The sequence below is a fragment of the Kogia breviceps genome, chromosome 1 (assembly GCF_026419965.1).
Source record: "Kogia breviceps isolate mKogBre1 chromosome 1, mKogBre1 haplotype 1, whole genome shotgun sequence".
Classification (NCBI taxonomy): Eukaryota; Metazoa; Chordata; class Mammalia; order Artiodactyla; family Physeteridae; genus Kogia; species Kogia breviceps.
In genome coordinates this window covers 106,604,102-106,622,139 of record NC_081310.1, presented here as the reverse complement: position 1 = coordinate 106,622,139, position 18,038 = coordinate 106,604,102, and the positions used below count along the sequence as shown (strand labels likewise).

The following is an 18,038-nucleotide window of genomic DNA, read 5'->3' as shown; positions in this document are numbered from 1 at the left end:
AAGATAAACATTAGATAATATTGGGCTATATTCAGTAACTTGTATAAGGTTGATGGAGTAAACAAAAAGATTTATGTCTTAGATCCAAATCTGAAAAAAAAAATGAATAAGAAAGTTACAGCTTTTAACTGAATAATATAACATAACCTTACTGGTAAGCTTCCAAAATTAATATCTGTGCCTTCTTTCACAGTGGATTATACAAATGTCAATATTTATCAATAATAAAATATTTACGATAACACAAGCTGGTTTTTCTAATTAAATGTGTTTGTGCACAAGTGCGAGTGCACACACACACACACACACACACACACACACACACACACTTCCAAGAAACCTAGATCAGACAGGAACTTAAGGTACTTTCCAACATTACCACATTTTAATAAACAAATGTCTAGGCAAAGATGAGGTGAGAGAATAAGTTTACCTCTTCCAATCCAAAGCCTACAATCTACCAAGTACTATGTAGAGAAACTGCAGATGTTCTTCACTACAAGAAAACCCCAAAATGAAAATGTGAATTCTTGAAACTGATACATTTAGGTGTTAATATTCATGTTACTATAAGATCCTTCAGCTTACATAAGACTCACCAGATTTCTCTGGAATAGCTAACTCTCCTGGTGCATTTAAAATAAAATTTGGAAAAAAAAAAAGAAATCAAAGTGTCTTACAAAGTAAAAATAAACTGTATTAAAACTGAAAAAAATTTAAAATTAAATAAAATCTAATTTGATTTGAAAACATGAATTTTTATAACTTCTAAGAAATAAATCTGTGCCAGTAAGGCATGCCTCTGTTCTAATGGTCACAGAGATATTTTTCAGTTAAAACACTGAAAAACATTTGGCCTTTTTACCACTATGATAAACAGACTGTAAGAGAGAAAAGACAGACCTTCAGGTTGACAATTATTGGATTGGTTCCCTTTATCAACAGATGTGTTTTCTAAGACAACATGGATAAACAGTTTTGAAGCACAATTCAACATTCATTAAAACATTTGCTTAGCCTTTATTGTATATCAAGGACTATAACTTGGTGTCACACATAAAATAATAAAAAGCATTCCCTCTGTGCCCTTAAGGAGTCTGAAAACAAGTAACAAATAAGAATAATAATAGCAGCTAACAGATATACCATGGACTCTCTGCTAGGCACTACTCTATGACATGCAACTCATTTCATCTTTAGGGCAACCCTGTGAGGTAGGTGTTATTACCATCTCTATTTTACCCATTGCTATGGACTGAATGTTTGTGTCCCCCACAAAATTCTTATGTTGAAACCGAATCCCCAACGTGATGGTATTAGGAAGTGGGCCCTTTGGGAGGTGATTAGGTCATGAAGATGGAGCCCTTATGAATGGGATTAGTGACCTTATAAAAGAAACCCCCAGAGAGCTCCCTCTGTGAGGACACAGGGAGGACATGGAAGAATTTGGCCAACTATGAACCAGGAAGAGGGCTATCTCCAGACAACAGTTCTGCCGGTGCCTTGATCTTGGACTTCCCAGCCTCCAGAACTGTAAGAAATAAATGTCTATTGTTTAAGCCACACAGTCTATGATATTTTGTTATATCAGCCTGAACTAAGATACCCATTAAAGAAAAAGTTGCATTAAACTTTGATAAATGTTATAATACAAGTACATAAGAGGTTTAATGGTGGTACAAAGATTATTTTAAAAATAAAGACAGAACTACAAAGTCTTTTTTATTCATTAAAAAGCACCTTCTTTATATTTCCTTACTTCTGAAACAATAAAATAGCGTTGATAGTATAGTTGTATTACGTAAACAGCAAATATGATGTCAAATTTGGCACTTTATGAGCTTAAATCAAAGTAAATATTTGAGGTATTTGGTTTAAATTAAGTTCCCTTGCCATTTGGCTTTAAATAATAGTCATACTCGAGATTATTACTTAGGATTTACTTTTGAGAGAAACAGTGTGGTAGAGGGAAAGAGGAGCCCCAGGTGGATGACTGCTTCACCTCTAAACATAGAAAACATTTAGGGGCCTGCTCTCACAGCCCCACCCAGTGAACGCCCCTGCTAATGCAACCGCAGGGAGCAAGAATCTAGTGCACGTGTGCAGGTACCTTTCCAGTGCTCAAGACATGAAGATTTGAGGCCAGCAGCACATACATGGTTGTTGAAATTTGGAAACAGTCCCCTCACTCATGGAGAATGTATTTAACCAGAAATCACATGGCCCTAGAGACCAGCACATTTCAGGTGGGCAAGGGAAGAGAAAGGACTTGCAAGGGATCCTGAGACACATGGCCAGAGATGGAAGGAGGAGAAAAGTAAGAGACAGAACTTTTGAAGTTACGGAAGGAAATTGAATTTCTAGAATTAGAGAGCGGCCACAGAGTAAATCAAGTAGGAAGAAGACCAAGCACAACAATTTGGTTTGGCTAAGTCTTGCGTTAAGCAAGAACAGTTTCCGTTGAGTCACAAGAGTAAAGGCCAGACCATAACTTTGATTGACTGACTGAAAACAGAGTCAAGATTGCTCTCTTAAGAAGTGGAGGTAAAAGAAGGGACAGAGACCAAACAATAATTAAAGAGGAAGGGAAAAACATGGGAAATTTCTTAGACCTCAAAACATTTTATAGATTTAACCAACATAATCTTTGAACCAGCAATGGGTACACTGTATTAGTAGATGTGGAAACACTGGGTCCAGGAAGGATTGAATCTTGCTTCCTTAAACTGTGGCCTTCGAGGGGTATAATCAACACTACAGGATAGCTCCAGGGAAATGCTTCTAATAGTTCTTTGAACAGTCATATCACCGTGGGATGCACAGCTCCCTAGTTCCTCCAGGTGTGAGGACATGCCCATATACCTGCATTCTGGAGCTTGCCTTATCCCAGTCTTATAGCAGGAATTCACAATTACAGTGGCAGAAATTCACATTTTTCCAGTTCTATAATTCATGAACAAGTAGAGGGCAAATCAAGCAGAATCCAGGTTACATTCTAAATTGCTGTACAAATTCTAATCCGAAGCAAAGCCTTGAAACATCGTACCCTAGATGTTCAATTATTCCTGCTGTTGACCTGAGGTGACACACTGAGAGATAAGAGGCCTAACAAACCTTATTAGTTCTCAATGTGTATGCAAAAGGGCAATGTTGGGAGTCTACACCACCTTATCACTTGACAATTTACTTATTAACTGCAATGAAGGATGACACAGTCAACCTGGAGACAGTCTCTCCAGGTTTAGTAATATTAAACTAAACTGGCCTTCCATGCAAGCCCTGGTTGAAGATTACAATATCTAGCAATCTGTGCTGCAAATAACTGGTTGGAAAAAAAGCAACAACACCTCACTCTTGCTGCATAGATTGGCTGGTAATGAAAAAAAAGAAACAGCATTTCAAGAAGTTGTCTACCATAGTCAATACATTTTCCCCGTGAAGTGTTACTACAAAATCAGAATGGATTCTTAATTAATATGTCTTGGTCATTTTCCATTGAAAAGTAGTTACTTTTAACAGATTATATAAAATATCTTGAAATGTGCTATACTCCTTTTTTTTAGAACTTATTGACTCATTTATTCATTAGTTCTTTCATTCTACAAATATTTAACGACTGCCCACTACAAGTATACTGTGCCAGTGGGTTACTTATTGACACAAAGATGAGAGAGACACATTCTTGACTTCAAGTACCCAGAGTGCAGGGAAGACACAGGTGTGTAAACAGAGCATCACACATGCTGTGTGATAAGAGCTCCCATCGAGCTAAAAATGACTTAGACATGTAAATACATAAATTCGGTGGGCAAAGGAGGAAGGATCATAGGGAAGAGGAGGAGGAAACGAGCATGTCTGAAGGCACAACAGCATGAAGATGTACTGCTGCATGGATTTGGGTATGAGGAGGGAAGGGAAAAGGACAAAAATGGGGAAGATGGCAAAGCCCATGTCCAGAAGGGCTTTTTGCGCTGCATTTGGGCGTTTGCATTTCCTCCACACTTTCAGTCAGGGTGGAGCCCATGAAAGACTTAAAGTAGGGGAGTGATATAATCAGACTTACTTAATTTCTAAAACATAGACTCTGAGAGTTATGTGGAGACTTGATGGAAGCGGCCCAAGGGCCAAGAAAGACCCAGTCCCAAGCATCCAGAATTGACCAACACTTTCTCACAAACAGTTCCCACATGAGCTACATTGCAATGTGGCCAAGATAATGTAAAATCACCTTCTAGAACAGCAATGCTCTTTTCCCAAAAGAGCATCCTTTAGTGATAATAGCAATAATGATGGATTATGAATTGCTGAATTTCTAGAATGCCTCAGGGGCAAAATTTTCCACATTCAGCCTGTCATAGATCAGTGAGAAATTCTGTGTAGACAATTAATCTGATAAACATAAAGATGGAAGTATAACATATGAGAAGGGTCAAACATGATAACGTCTGCAGAAGAGGCACAAGAATATATGGAATCTACAACAGCAGGTGATAAGAACAAAAGCTCTAACCCCACCCATGAAGAGACAAAATTACAGGAGGCCTTCTGAAAAAAAAATATTAGCCTAGTAAATATACTGGGCAAACAGGAAGTACTTAATAAACGTCTGTTCAATAAATTAACTGAAAAGTTACCAAATTGAGGCCATAAAGAGTGTCATACATCTTCTTGGTTCAGAACAGTTAGAATGGGCATCATCAGAAAATCTACAAACAACAAATGCTGGAGAGGGTGTGGAGAAAAGGGAATCCTCTTGCACTGTTGGTGGGAATGTAAATTGATACAGCTACTATGGAGAACAGCATGGAGGTTCCTTAAAATACTAAAAATAGAATTACCATATGACCCAGCAATCCCACTACTGGGCATATACCCAGAGAAAACTGCAATGCAAAAAGACTCATGCACCCCAATGTTCACTGCAGCACTGTTTGCAATAGCCAGGTCATGGAAGCAACCTCAATGCCCATCGACAGACGAATGGATAAAGAAGATGCGGTGTGTATATATATACCATGGAATATTACTCAGCCATAAAAAGGAACGAAACTAGGTCATTTGTAGAGACGTGGATGGATCCAGAGACTGTCATACAGAGTGAAGTAAGTCAGAAAGAGAAAAACAAATACCATATATTAATGCATATATGCAGAACCTAGAAAAATGGTACAGATGAACCAGTTTGCAGGCAGAAATTGAGACACAGATGTAGAGAACAAACATATGGACACCAAGGGGGGAAAGTGGCAGTGGGTTGGGGGGTGGTGGGATGAATTGGGCGATTGGGATTGACATGTATACACTGATGTGTATAAAATAGATGACTAATAAGAACCTGCTGTATAAAAAAATAAATAAAATAAAATTGAAAAAATATATATTTTAAAGGATAGAAAGACAACATTCACTTGAAACATTTTTTGTACTTAAGTGACAGATAATGAACCTTTTAAAAAAAAAGAAAAACAAACGTTGACCTGTACACCGTTATTTCTATAGAACAGAGCTTTCCAATTGGTGTAACAGAATGGAGTTTCCTGGGCAGGGGCTGGAGCAGCCAGAGTTCGCAGCCAGGTGCCCTAAGCTGTGAGCTATGATCACACAGTGCTGATCAAATACTGTCACATTTTCCACGTGTGCCGTGACAGGAGAAACAAGAGGAAGCCTTGTGCTGTGACTCCACTCTCAAACAGGCAGGAACCAATTTGTCTGTCACCAGGCCTACAGAAGCCAAGCCCAGCTCTAACCACTTCCATCAAGTAACCCATGGTGAAGAAGTGTCCCAGGTTTGCCAGCATGTAAAAGCACAGGGGCCAAGTGAATAATAACTTGATATTCTGGGAAAATAGCCTCATATTGACAAAATTATTTCATAGAAAGCATTATTTTCTCAAAATAAAGGAATTATTTATGGAGAAAAAAATAATGGCAGATATGAAATATCTCAAAGAAGTCAAAGTAATTTCTTAGCGTTTGAAGTAGGTTTTACGTGAACTTGAAGCTCCAGCTGATTCCCAAAAGGGTATTTAAGGTAGCTCCTCAAAGTTGCATGGACCAAATTCTGGATGCGGTAATTAATGTAAGCCACACTGATGAGGCATCTCCAAATGCTGCCACTGAAGCTGCATTTCTTTGCATTTCTCTCCCTCTCCCCTCCCCTCAACTAGGCACATGGTACTGCTCTGTGAGCACATCTCCGCATGGCCAACACAGGGACGTCATCAAATATGGCAAGCCTTCTGGTAAACAGTGGAAAGTCCCATTTTGCTTTGATTAGGGAACACCCAATATAAGGAACTGAAGACACAGCTTCAAATTCTCTTTGATGAATAATGACTGCTTAAGAGTAGCATCATTAGTGATCAGTGGTGTTTAGACAAGGTCTTACTTGGTAAGGATAGTTTCCCAAAAGAACAGAAGTTGACTGAAGGCAGCCTCTATATGGGTGCTACTTCAGGGTCTTACAAGCAGAATATTGTCCTATATTAGCAATAAACCACTAAGCTTTACTACTAGAGAGGATACAGTTCCTCACATACCTACAGGTACATAACTTGACTGAATACTCAAACTCTTTCATCTTCATTGTTTATCCTGAGGGCAAAAGGTCTATTTCTATTTTTCAATGTACTGATCAATGGTTAGATTTCAAAGGAGTGACTGCTCTTAGTTTTCAAGTTCTTGGAAAATACCTTAAAAAGCCTGTTGGAAAAGGTGACACTGATTCCTAGCAGAAGCTTCTGGGCCACCATCTTGCGTTACTTTACTGGACCTTCCCAGCATAGCTCCCAGGGTTATATCTATTTGATCAGTGCAAATATGAAGAATGTACAGTTTCACATCGGCTTGGCAAAGAACCTGAGAGACCATATTTTAGAAGATACATTTGTTTATCAATAATTAATACAGTGGACTATTTGGAAGCCACAAGAAAATTAAGCAAACTATCTGAGATATCTTACCCCAAGCCTTCTAAATAGAACAGAGCCTTGAAATTAATTCTTATGTGAACAATTAGATCACCTGAAGCTAGAAGGTGCAACCTGTACTGCTCATCCTAGGCTTCGTGTCATTCTGAGGGGCTATGATAGTTCATTGGCAAGCCTGTCCTTGCAGAATCTGCACTTTAGCTTGCACATTTCAATCACTTGAAATGTGGCTGGTCCAAACTGAGATGTGCCGTAGTATAAACTACACACCGGGTTTCAAAGGCTCAGTTCAATGTTAGAAACATAAAATACCTCATTAATAATTTTTACATTGATTACATGTTGAAATAATATTTCTGGTGTATTGCATTAAATATATATCATTAAAATTAATTTCATCATTTCTCTTTACTTTTTCTAAATATGGCTGCTAGAATTTTTAAATATATATAGAGAGAGATATACCCTCGTATACTTCTATTGGACAGCACTGCTCTAGACCCTTCTGCAGAATGAGCAGAGTGGTTCTTGTACTCTGCTGACCTTGTCATTAACAGCATTTATAAGCAGCACTGTTATCATAAAGACTCCCTTTTTTTGTCTTCCATAAGACTCCCTTTTTTTTTTTACATCTTTATTGGAGTATAATTGCTTTACAATGGTGTGTTAGTTTCTGCTTTACAACAAAGTGAATCAGTTATACATATACATATGTTCCCATATCTCTTCCCTCTTGCATCTCCCTCCCTCCCAGCCTCCCTATCCCACCCCCTAGATGGTCACAAACCACCTAGCTGATCTCCCTGTGCCATGCAGCTGCTTCCCACTAGCCATCCACCCTACATTTGGTAGTGTATATATGTCCGTGCCACTCTCTCACTTCATCACAGCTTACCCTTCCCCCTCCCCATATCCTCAAGTCCATGCTCTAGTAGTAGGTCTGTGTTTTATTCCCATCCTACCCCTAGTCTCTTCATGACATTTTTTTCTTAGATTCCATATATATGTGTTAGCATATGGTATTTATTTTTCTCCTTCTGACTTACTTCACTCTGTATGACAGACGCCAGGTCCATCCACCTCACTACAAATAAATAAAGACTCCCTTTTAATCTCACATAGAACTGCCACATCATTACTTTCGGTGTTTTCTTGAGTTATATTATACATTAAATGTGGTTTAGTCCAGAAGTGCCTTTTTAAAAAGCTTTAACTTGAGCATTGCCACATTATCTAAGACTTACATTCTCATAATTTGCCACCAGTGATAAAATTTTACTTTGAAACTACAAACGACGTTGGAATACTGACATTGTTGGAGCTAATGAAGCCTATGAATTTAGCTATTCCACAAGTTTACCAAATGTCCAGACTCACCGAAGCAGAGAAAACAGTGGGAGAAGTTATGACAAGGAATGAATGGTCCACAGTTTGTCGGGAAGAGAGCTCCTTTACTTATATCCATTTATTCCTTAAGCAGCGTTGATGAAATGCCTACCACCTGCCGATTACACTTTGACTTGTGCTTTTCTATTTTTTGGCTTTATGACAGAATGGATATATCGTTCTCAAAGAGGAAGTTATCTGACGGAAAACTTTTCAAATGCTCACCAACTGCCTCCTCTCCCTCCTGCCATTACCTGAGTCGTGGTGCTGGTGGTGCTGGTGGTGCTGGTGGTGGTTATTTATTCAGGTTACGGTGTGACCACGTTCTTACCAGATGTTTAGTTTGTTAGTTGGTTCTCAAGAATGAAATTATACTATGTTTCAGGTTTTTCAATAGCTTTTTCAACTAACTCTCAACACCACCATTAAAGTTTGTAAAAAGATAAAGGAATAAGTAAGACACTGACAAGTTTTCTTTCTTTACTGTGGCATGTCCTCCCCCTCCTCCCTCTCTAGCCTCCACTGTAATCTCTCCTTTCACTGAAATGGCTTTAGAGTTTCGCCATATATTTTTTCTCCAGGTTCATATACATGGGACAGAGATTCAGGTTTTGGGGGCACCTGAAACTTATCTAATGTGGAGGCCCATTTTAAGAAAAGAATACAATGTTAAGAACACAAAAAAAGGCGCCCATGCAAGTGGGGCCCTCTAAAATTTAAGCTTCATTCGCTTCACAGGAAATTACCTTTGCTCATATAACACAGATACACATATACACGTACAGGGTGAAGGGGGTCTCGTCATTGTTTGTTAAAAAGGGGGGCTTATACTATAAGCACTATTCTGTATCAACTTTTTCTCGTCAATATATAATAGAAATCATTCCAAGACAAGTGGTATAGCTCAAATCAATTTTTTCAAATGACTGCGTAACATTCCATGATGTATCTGTACTATAGGTTATTTATTCAACCTTTCCCCTTATAAGTACACAGTCTTTTTGTTTCTAGTTCTTTTTTTCTGGGGGGGGGGCGTAGGATTTTTTTTCATTTGACACTACTAGAAATGCCACAATAACGATGCTTTTGGAGTTTAAAAAGAAGAAGAAATTCTTTGGAGATTTTTAATAAATTGTACTACATGTATTAATTTGGGGAGAAGTGGCAGTTTTATGATGTTAAATCTTTCTATCCAAGAACGCAATACATATTTTCCATTTAGTCATGTCCCACCCACAAGGAATTTAAAATCTAAAAAGGAAAATAAGGCTTGTGTGCAAATAGCCATGATGTAAGAAAAATGGAAAGCACAAATTGTGACACATGAAATTGAGGGGGAGAGAATTCTGTAGAGAGTGAGAGCTGACCTGTGGAGGATTTTACACACACAAGTGAAGGAGGAAAATGTTAAAGGAGACAGGTATCTGGAGAAACAAAGCTCAGCCAGAGTGCAGAGACATTCAAGAAACAGTAAATAAGCAGCTCGGTGCGGCTGGAACAGAGAGTGCATACAGGGGAGAAACAGGAGACAGGCTAGCAAGGTGAGCTGGACTTCATCCAAAGCTAACAATACGAGGACAGGGGAGTTTATCCTCATTTGAGCCGGGTAATGAGAGCGGCAGCCAGTTTGGGGCCAAGACAAGATGAGAGCTCTGTTTTAAGACCACTCAGTCAAGTGTGTGAAAGACCAAGAGGAGAAGGGCCTGGGATCCCTGAAGAGCAGTTATAATAGTCTACCGGAGGCGACACAAGACCTGAGCCAGGGGAAGGAAGTGAGAACAGAAAGGAAGAAAGAGATGAAATACACCCTGGGTCCCTAGCAACGGGAACTCAAATACTCATTAGATTGGGGGGGCGAGAAAAAAGAAATGTTTCTAGTCTTGAGCCTGAGTGAACAGTAGAATGGTAATGCCATTAATACAGAGGAACAAAGCAGAAGCCCATATTTGGGTGAAAGATGATTAATTTCTTCTCAGATGTGTTAAGTTTAACATGTAAGCAGGATATCCAAATAGACACATCCTGAACTAGAGCCCAGAATGTGAGGGCTACCCTTGTCTTGCTAAAGAGAGTGATAAATGTTGTAACTCCTCAGTAGAGCCATGACAGATGAGCTCAGTTTCATGGAGTGGTCAGACTACTCAGAGTCTACAGGTGTCTCATCTTTAGGAAACGTTAACTACTTCTAGACTCCTCTACTACCCCGAAAGTGCGCTTCCTCAACAGCTCCTTATAGCACAATGTAACTTGGACAGCCTTTGCCTAAACTGCTTCACTGAATAGGCAAGATACTATTCGAAAGTTTTGTAATGGCACCATGGGAAAAAATGCAGCCAACTCTTAGAACTGAATACATTCAGATGTATTTCTAAGTAAAACATATGCAGTCAAAAATATTATACGGCGTAAATCCGGTTTTGTTTTAACCAAAACATAAATTAAAAAAAAATAAAAGTAACAAAATTTTACTACCAAAATATAGTTTTAAATTATATTTTCTTACAAACTGAAGGTTCAAAGTAATTGTCAATAAAGGTTTAATGAAATAATATAGAGAGATATGGCATTTTCCCAACAAAAATTTTGATAAGTCCTGGTTCAAAGGCAATAACCAAAGCTGAAAGGATGAAACTGACAGCTATAGAAAACTGCAGAATGCTTTTATTTAGCAGCCAATCAATTTGCAATACCTGAGTGCTAGGGGAAAAAGAACAATTTAATCAATGTGAAATTATATCTTGCAAAAAGATAAAGTGTACAAACCTCATAATGTTCATATTCATCCACATCAAAGGTCTCAAAGTCAAAAAATCCATGTTGCAATCCCTAAAATAAGAATTTCAATTAGTTTTTGCATGTGAAATTGATAATGACTTCTAGCCATTTCTGGAATTCCTGCTCACAAATGATCCTGCCTGATCTGAAGGAGAAAGCTTGAAACCTTTATTTGTAATGCATACCAAGCAATCATCTAAAATCTATTTTTGCTTTGAGATTTTCTTGCCAGTGGGACTAAACACTTAGAAAAACATGAAAATATGTCCCACAAAATATGTCTCTTAAGGTCTAATATACGTTAGTTTTGTATGTAAAATTACTTATGTATATAAAAATGGAACATACTAGCAAATGTATAGTTAAAGCCTATTGGGAACTATGCAATTAATTTATACCTAACTATGACAGAGTATATAATAGTGATTAAATTTTCAGTTAGAAGAAAAAACAATTATTCTTAGGTTTTATTTTCCTTTTATCATTAGTGAGATACTTAGTAAAAAGGGCATTTTAGGCCCTTATTTGCTCCTAAAACTCTACATTGAGAGAATTTGTTTTATGGTGATAGTTTCTGACAGAGTAAAAATGTACTTGACTACTCTTACAATTTAGAAGGAAGAATTGATCTGTTTAACAACACAAGAAAAATTTCATACTCCTTTTTGTAACCAATGACTTAGAACTAAAAACTATCTGGCTTACTCAGATAAAATATTTTTAAGAAGACAGTCTTTTTTTTTTTGTATGTCATGAAGCTATACAGATTACAATAGAATACAAAACCACAGTTACTTTTGAAAGTTACATGATCAAGTCATAAAAAATAGAAGAAACTGTTAAGCCAAGTTTAGTACATCTATCTTTGAAAATACATTAGAGACCAGTGTTTTCCAAAATGTAGAACATGGACCACTGGCACTTACGGTAATTTATATTTAAAATACTGACCATTAGGCCCCATCCCAGAACTATGAAATCAGGTTCTTTGGGGGTGGGATCATCATTTTAAAAATGCCTTCCTAGGTGATTCTTATAAATTCTGACAACACTGATTTAGACAACCTCTACAGGATAAGCAGAACAAGCTATTTAAATTATTCCACCTTTAAACAAAGACGCTTACTTCATCCATATGTACCATTTCAGAGAAAACGGTGAGAATATAATGCCCTGAAGTACCACTTTACTTCCTCTATTTTTTAGTGTGTTTGTGTTTGTGTATGCCTCTGTGTGTGGCTCATACATATATAACTGATGCTTATAATGACGCTAATACATCAAAATCAGAAAGATATGCTTCTTAAAAAGGGGAAAATGTGGCCATAGTCTGTCTACCTTCTTAGGAGGTATGGTGTTCGTTGCCACAAAAATAGCCCAGCACACGATGCTTTGTAGAAGAATGTACAGAGGGACAGTGTGTCCCAGTTGCTTAAAGACATGTTGAACAATCTATCAGATCCTCTAAAATCTCATCTTCATTTGGGTACAATAAACCCCAGCATTTGATGAAACAAGAAATTTACAGAAGACCTTATTAATGAAAACAAAGTCATGCCTTTCCTTTGTAACAGGAAGGATGTCATAAATGTCTATATCAAGTTACCAGTTACCATAATAACAGGCAAGCATATTCCAGTGTGAACTCTTTTTCAATTTCATAAGTTTTATAAATGAAACAGCTTGTACCAGATGGCAGGATAGGCAAAATAATAATAATGTAACAATAAGTAAATTGCTTTTTTAAATGCTACAATTTTAGGTTGTATACTGGGTGATATATCCATAAGGGTTCTTAACTGGTGTTACTGGAAGTGTGCGTTGGTGATATTATTTGCAGACGATAGGCTAGATTATCTTGATAGTTTTTAAGTGAAAAGAAAACTAAAGTTTTACAGAGTCTAAATTCATTTCTAGATGAAATATCAAAGTCAGAAATATACATACAGAAAACAAGTAGCATATTTTACCATAGCAATTTTCTCAAATTAAAACAGGGCAAAAACAATGTTATATTACATCAGAGAAAAGAAACTAGAACAAGACTCACTACTGATACTATATTTACAGTTCACGATGACCCTTGCCAATGGGTTCTGAAACACGTACATTCCTGACTCATAAATCATGACTATATGTTCTAGATGGAATGATGTACCTTGAACCTTCATTAGAATTCACAGTATAGCATGCATGACTTCTCAGCTTGTAAATCAATGTTTCTAAGACATGTTCCAAAGTTCTCAAAAATCTTTTAGATTAACTTCTCCATAATATATATAAATAACTAAATAATTATGACTCTAAACTTTAGAGTGCATCAAATCACATGGAGGGATTATACAAACAAAGACAACAGGGCACCACTCCCAGAATTTATGGTTCAATCAGTCTCAGATGAGGTCTGATAATTTGCATTTCTCCACAAGTCCCCACCATTTGACAACCATTGATTTATGACATACCTGGATAGGATATGAGAAAGAACTCCAGATTGATATGGAAATCTGAGTTAGAATGAGCTCTCCTAATAACTTCCTGTGACCCTGAGAGTGACTTAACCTCTCTGGGGTTGTTTCCTCAACTGTAAAAATGAGATAATAATATCTGACCTGCTTACTACTTCATGTTCATGGGCATGTAATACTACCCAGTTAGAAAAACAATGTGGAAATGTTCTCCACATTAACAGAGGAGACTTAGATAACTTCCTGTCCCTCCCACACCAAGATCTAGCTTGATAATGAAGCTGAGCAGGTGAAATAGCAACATCACAGGCACCACAACAGATAGAAGTGATAACACAAAAAGTTTAAGTGAGAAAGGGGAGACCCCTTCCGCTTCTATAAGAAGAGTTATCCCCTGAAACACCGCCCCTATTTGCCCTGTGGTCTGTGTATTACAGATACATCACTGTTTAAGAAGTGGAAAGCTGCCTTCTTATTCCCTCCCCTCTCTTCTCTCCAACAACAAACAAGGATATAGACATAATTCGTTTTTCATATTGTTAAACTATAGTGTCGACCACAGCAAGGAGATTGTTATTACCTTTCTGATTCCGTGCAAACAGTCGAGGATGGTGAGATTGTAAGTGCAATTTCCAAAGGAAGCATCCCTATGAACACAAAAAAACCTTAACGTTACAAACATGCATTTAGAACACTCAAATAATAAAATACCAAAGCCAGTTGGAGACATGCTTATGTAGAGTCACAGCTGTCAACATGGTAAACTTATGTAACACATCAGATCCTACTAGCTTAACTCCAGAACTTCTGAAATTGCTTTAATCCAACTAGATGAATTAATAAGAAAGCAGATTTAGGAACCTGAGCTCTGGAATCAGGCTGCCTTCAAATTCCAACTCTGCCATGAGTTGGCTGGGACCTCGAGCAAGTTATTTTACCTCTATGAGTCTTAGTTTCCTCATCTGTGAAATGAAGGTACTGATAGCAGCTACTGTTCACAGGATTGTTGTCAGATTACATTTAAAAAATACAGGGCTTCCCTGGTGGCGCAGTGGTTGAGAGTCCGCCTGACGACGCAGGGCACACGGGTTCGTGCCCCGGTCTGGGAAGATCCCACATGCCGCAGAGTGGCTGGGCCCGTGAGCCGTGGCCGCTGAGCCTGCGCGTCCCGAGCCTGTGCTCCGCAACGAGAGAGGCCACAGTGATGAGAGGCCCGCGTACCACAAAAAAAATAAAATTAAAAATATAAAGTCCTTTCTATAGTGCCTAGCACAAAGGAAACAATAAATATTATAACTATTCTTATTATTATTAACAGTGAGTATTTCATTAACTAAAACATGCATCATCATGAGAAGTATTCAGACAGACAAACAACCATCTGTCAGGAATACAGCAAATACTAGCGTAAAACTTTAAGGGGGACAATGCATGCAGGTCAACAGAACCTGGCAGTTGTTTTCATGGATTAAATGCCACTACCACCATTTTGCCCCCCGCCCCACCCTCATTCCCCCACCCCCCCACAAAAAAATGCCAAGGAAGGATGCTTCCAAACAATCTCCTCTCGGGATCCAGGAGAGCTTCTAATGCACCATGAAGTGTTCTATCAAAAGGAGTGGAGACCTATTGCACCGAAAACTGAGTGCTTCATCCTTTATTTAAATTTTTAGAGCAACTTAGCAGGGCTGCTTTAGGCAACATAAAACTGAAGTATCAAGTTCAGGTCAGTTAGCAAGAACTGGCACTGGAGCTTTAACACTAACAATGTTCCAAGGTGTCCAAGGCAAGAAACTTGACCTCAAGGCTCTCAGTCGTTCTTCCCAGCCCCCACTGCTGACCTGAAGGAATAGAGCTGTCAGGCACCTGCCAATCACAAAGTCAAATGTACCACACAAAATTGGTCCAAGGTGGGGAGGAAGGGGGCGGCCACAGAAGATGCTCCATGGGGAGAAAATGACCCTTAAAGGCTTTAACACATAATTAACATAAAACTGAATCTTGTATCACAACCATCTAAGGTAACTTGAAACTATGGCTGCTAAGCCACGAATTTAAATGCAACGTCAACATCACTGAGTTTCAGCATCCTGATAACCTAATTTTAAATTAGTAGGTTAGCAACGCAGCCTAAAAGAAATGTTTAAGTCCTGAAACATCAAAGTTAACCTATGTTAAGGAAGGGATATTCTAGATATTTAATCCTGATTTCAAGAGTTCTTTTTTTTAAAGCCATCTGAATTCATGGATCAGTGAAAAACAAATAACCCCATTTCAAATATCTTGTAAAGACATAAGCCATATATTAAGAAGCAAATTTTAAGGGATTAAACCAGAGAAAGGAGTAGCTGGGGATCTAAGACAAAATACTAGTTTATATAAATAACCACACATTCCTTTGTAGGAACTTGCCTTTTTAGGACAAGGGTTCAGAATCTTTTGTGTGTCATGGACACCCCTTCAGCAGGAACCCCCTTCAGCATTCTGATGAAGCCTGTGAATGCCTATTCTCAGAACGTTTTTAAATGCATAAAATAAAATACATAGAAATAAAAGAACACTAATGCAATTAAATGTAAAGTCATCAAAATGTAACAAAACAAATTTATAATACCATACTTTATTATTAATATTGATATATAACAAGATCTAGTAGCAGGTCTGATAACAACTATAATTTTAAAGAAGGAATGAACATAAATATCTTAAGATATATGCAACAACTGCAATGGGATATAAAAATGTTTGTAGTTTCTATTGTGAAAAAGGTCACTTATATTGCTAATACTACTATAGTTTATTTCCAACATTTACAATTGAATGCAATCTTATAAGTTATATGGTTAGTGAAAATAAAGATAGTTTTGTGGGCTTCCCTGGTGGCGCAGTGGTTAAGAATCTACCTGCCAATTCAGGGGGCACGGGTTCGAGCCCTGGTCTGGGAAGATCCCACATGCCGCGGAGCAACTGGGCCCGTGAGCCATAGCCACTGAGCCTGCGCCTCCGGAGCCTGTGCTCCGCAACAAGAGAGGCCGCGATAGTGAGAGGCCCGCGCACCACGATGAAGGGTGGCCCCCGCTTGCCGCAACTAGAGAAAGCCCTCCCACAGAAACGAAGACTCAACACAGCCAAAAATAAATAAATAATTAATTTTTAAAAAATTTTTTAAAGATATTTTTGTCATCTGAATTCTCTCTATAGACCCTAGTTTAAAAACTACTGCTTTGGTAGAGAAAAGAAAAACTTAGGAAAAGAACTTCTCTGTATTTAAAAAGAGTAAAAGAAATGATAAGAATTGAAGGTGCTCCTTACTTCCTTCAAGAGTATCTTCCCACCTAGATGCAGCTAAACAGATCCACAATGTAAGTTATCAGAAAAGCTCCAGATCCAGTCTCTCATACTGTCTGCAAAGCATGGTGAAATTATCATGATATCTCTTGTCCTAGCACAGCCACAGTTTTTACCAACAACTGAAAAGAGAGCTCTGGTGACTTGGTGATCAAATGTGCAGACCTGAGAGCGAGGGAGTGTTAACAGGCCATCTGACAAAATTAGGATACAAAGCAGTCACAGCAGGCTAGAAAGACAGGCTGACATTTACAAATTGAAATATAATAAGGGACGTGATAAAATTAAGTCACATCCTCAGGACTGGGGAAAGTTGATGACATACCTTTTTCCAACACTTACTATGCTGGGTAATTTAGATGCATTAACACATTTAATCCTCATGAAGGCAACAGGTTCCCAAAACCTGCCCTCGGAACTAGGCAAGAGAGAAATGGCTTATTAGTGGCACCTGGATCATACATAGTCAAAGGAAAGTAACCATAAAAGTGATGGGACACAAAAACATGTTACATGTTCTCTGGGGAAAAAAACGAGAGAAAGATAAAGGTGGCAGAGTAAATCCATGTATCTACAAAAACCGCACTAAAAAGAGAATTTAAAAGGCTTTTTTAAATGGAATCCAACAAGGTCAGGAAGTATGAGAACAGACAACAGCAATAAAATTCTGAAAGCTGGAAGTCAGATACATGAGTGATGATAAATTAGAAGACCAAGAAAACTGAATACTAAGGTGAAAGGGGAAAAATCAGAGCATCAACCCAATTAATACCAGATAATTCGTAAAAGGCTCCGGAAGTGGCCGCACTGTGTTCTTCTGGAAATGAGAATGAAGGAAATGACTATAAGTTTGAAAGTACTTTAAGAAGCTGAAAAATTTTACTCTATAAAAGCAATATTATCTCCTATTTTATAAATAAATCTTGCCTGTTGAGTTTCCTCAACCACCCAATGTAGTTAGAACCATCTAAAAATAAAATGGTTGGTCCTGGAAGGCAGCAAGATAACTTGCCCCACACGACGTTCAAGTTTGAACTGGCAGATGGCTTGCAAGAGATATTTTTCACCTACATTGTTATAGGAAATGGAGGCGAAGATTAGGAAAACGCCAGGCTCTATTAAACTCAAAAGT

At 38.0% G+C, this 18,038-nt stretch overlaps 1 protein-coding gene across 14 annotated transcripts in view; it reads right to left on the bottom strand.

Moving 5' to 3' along the window:
• CDC14A (cell division cycle 14A) overlaps window positions 1-18,038 on the bottom strand; it is a 168,902-nt gene that overhangs the window by 78,360 nt on the left and 72,504 nt on the right. For all 14 annotated transcript variants that reach the window (XR_010841853.1, XM_067040718.1, XM_067040697.1 and 11 more), the window contains 2 exons: window positions 14,139-14,205; window positions 11,079-11,141 (listed from right to left, as the gene is read on the bottom strand). Coding sequence is in view for 12 of the 14 variants with exons in the window: in XM_067040718.1 (XP_066896819.1) it covers window positions 11,079-11,141; window positions 14,139-14,205 (130 nt within the window). In the remaining 2 variants the exon portion in view is untranslated. The remainder of the gene's footprint in view (window positions 1-11,078; window positions 11,142-14,138; window positions 14,206-18,038) is intronic.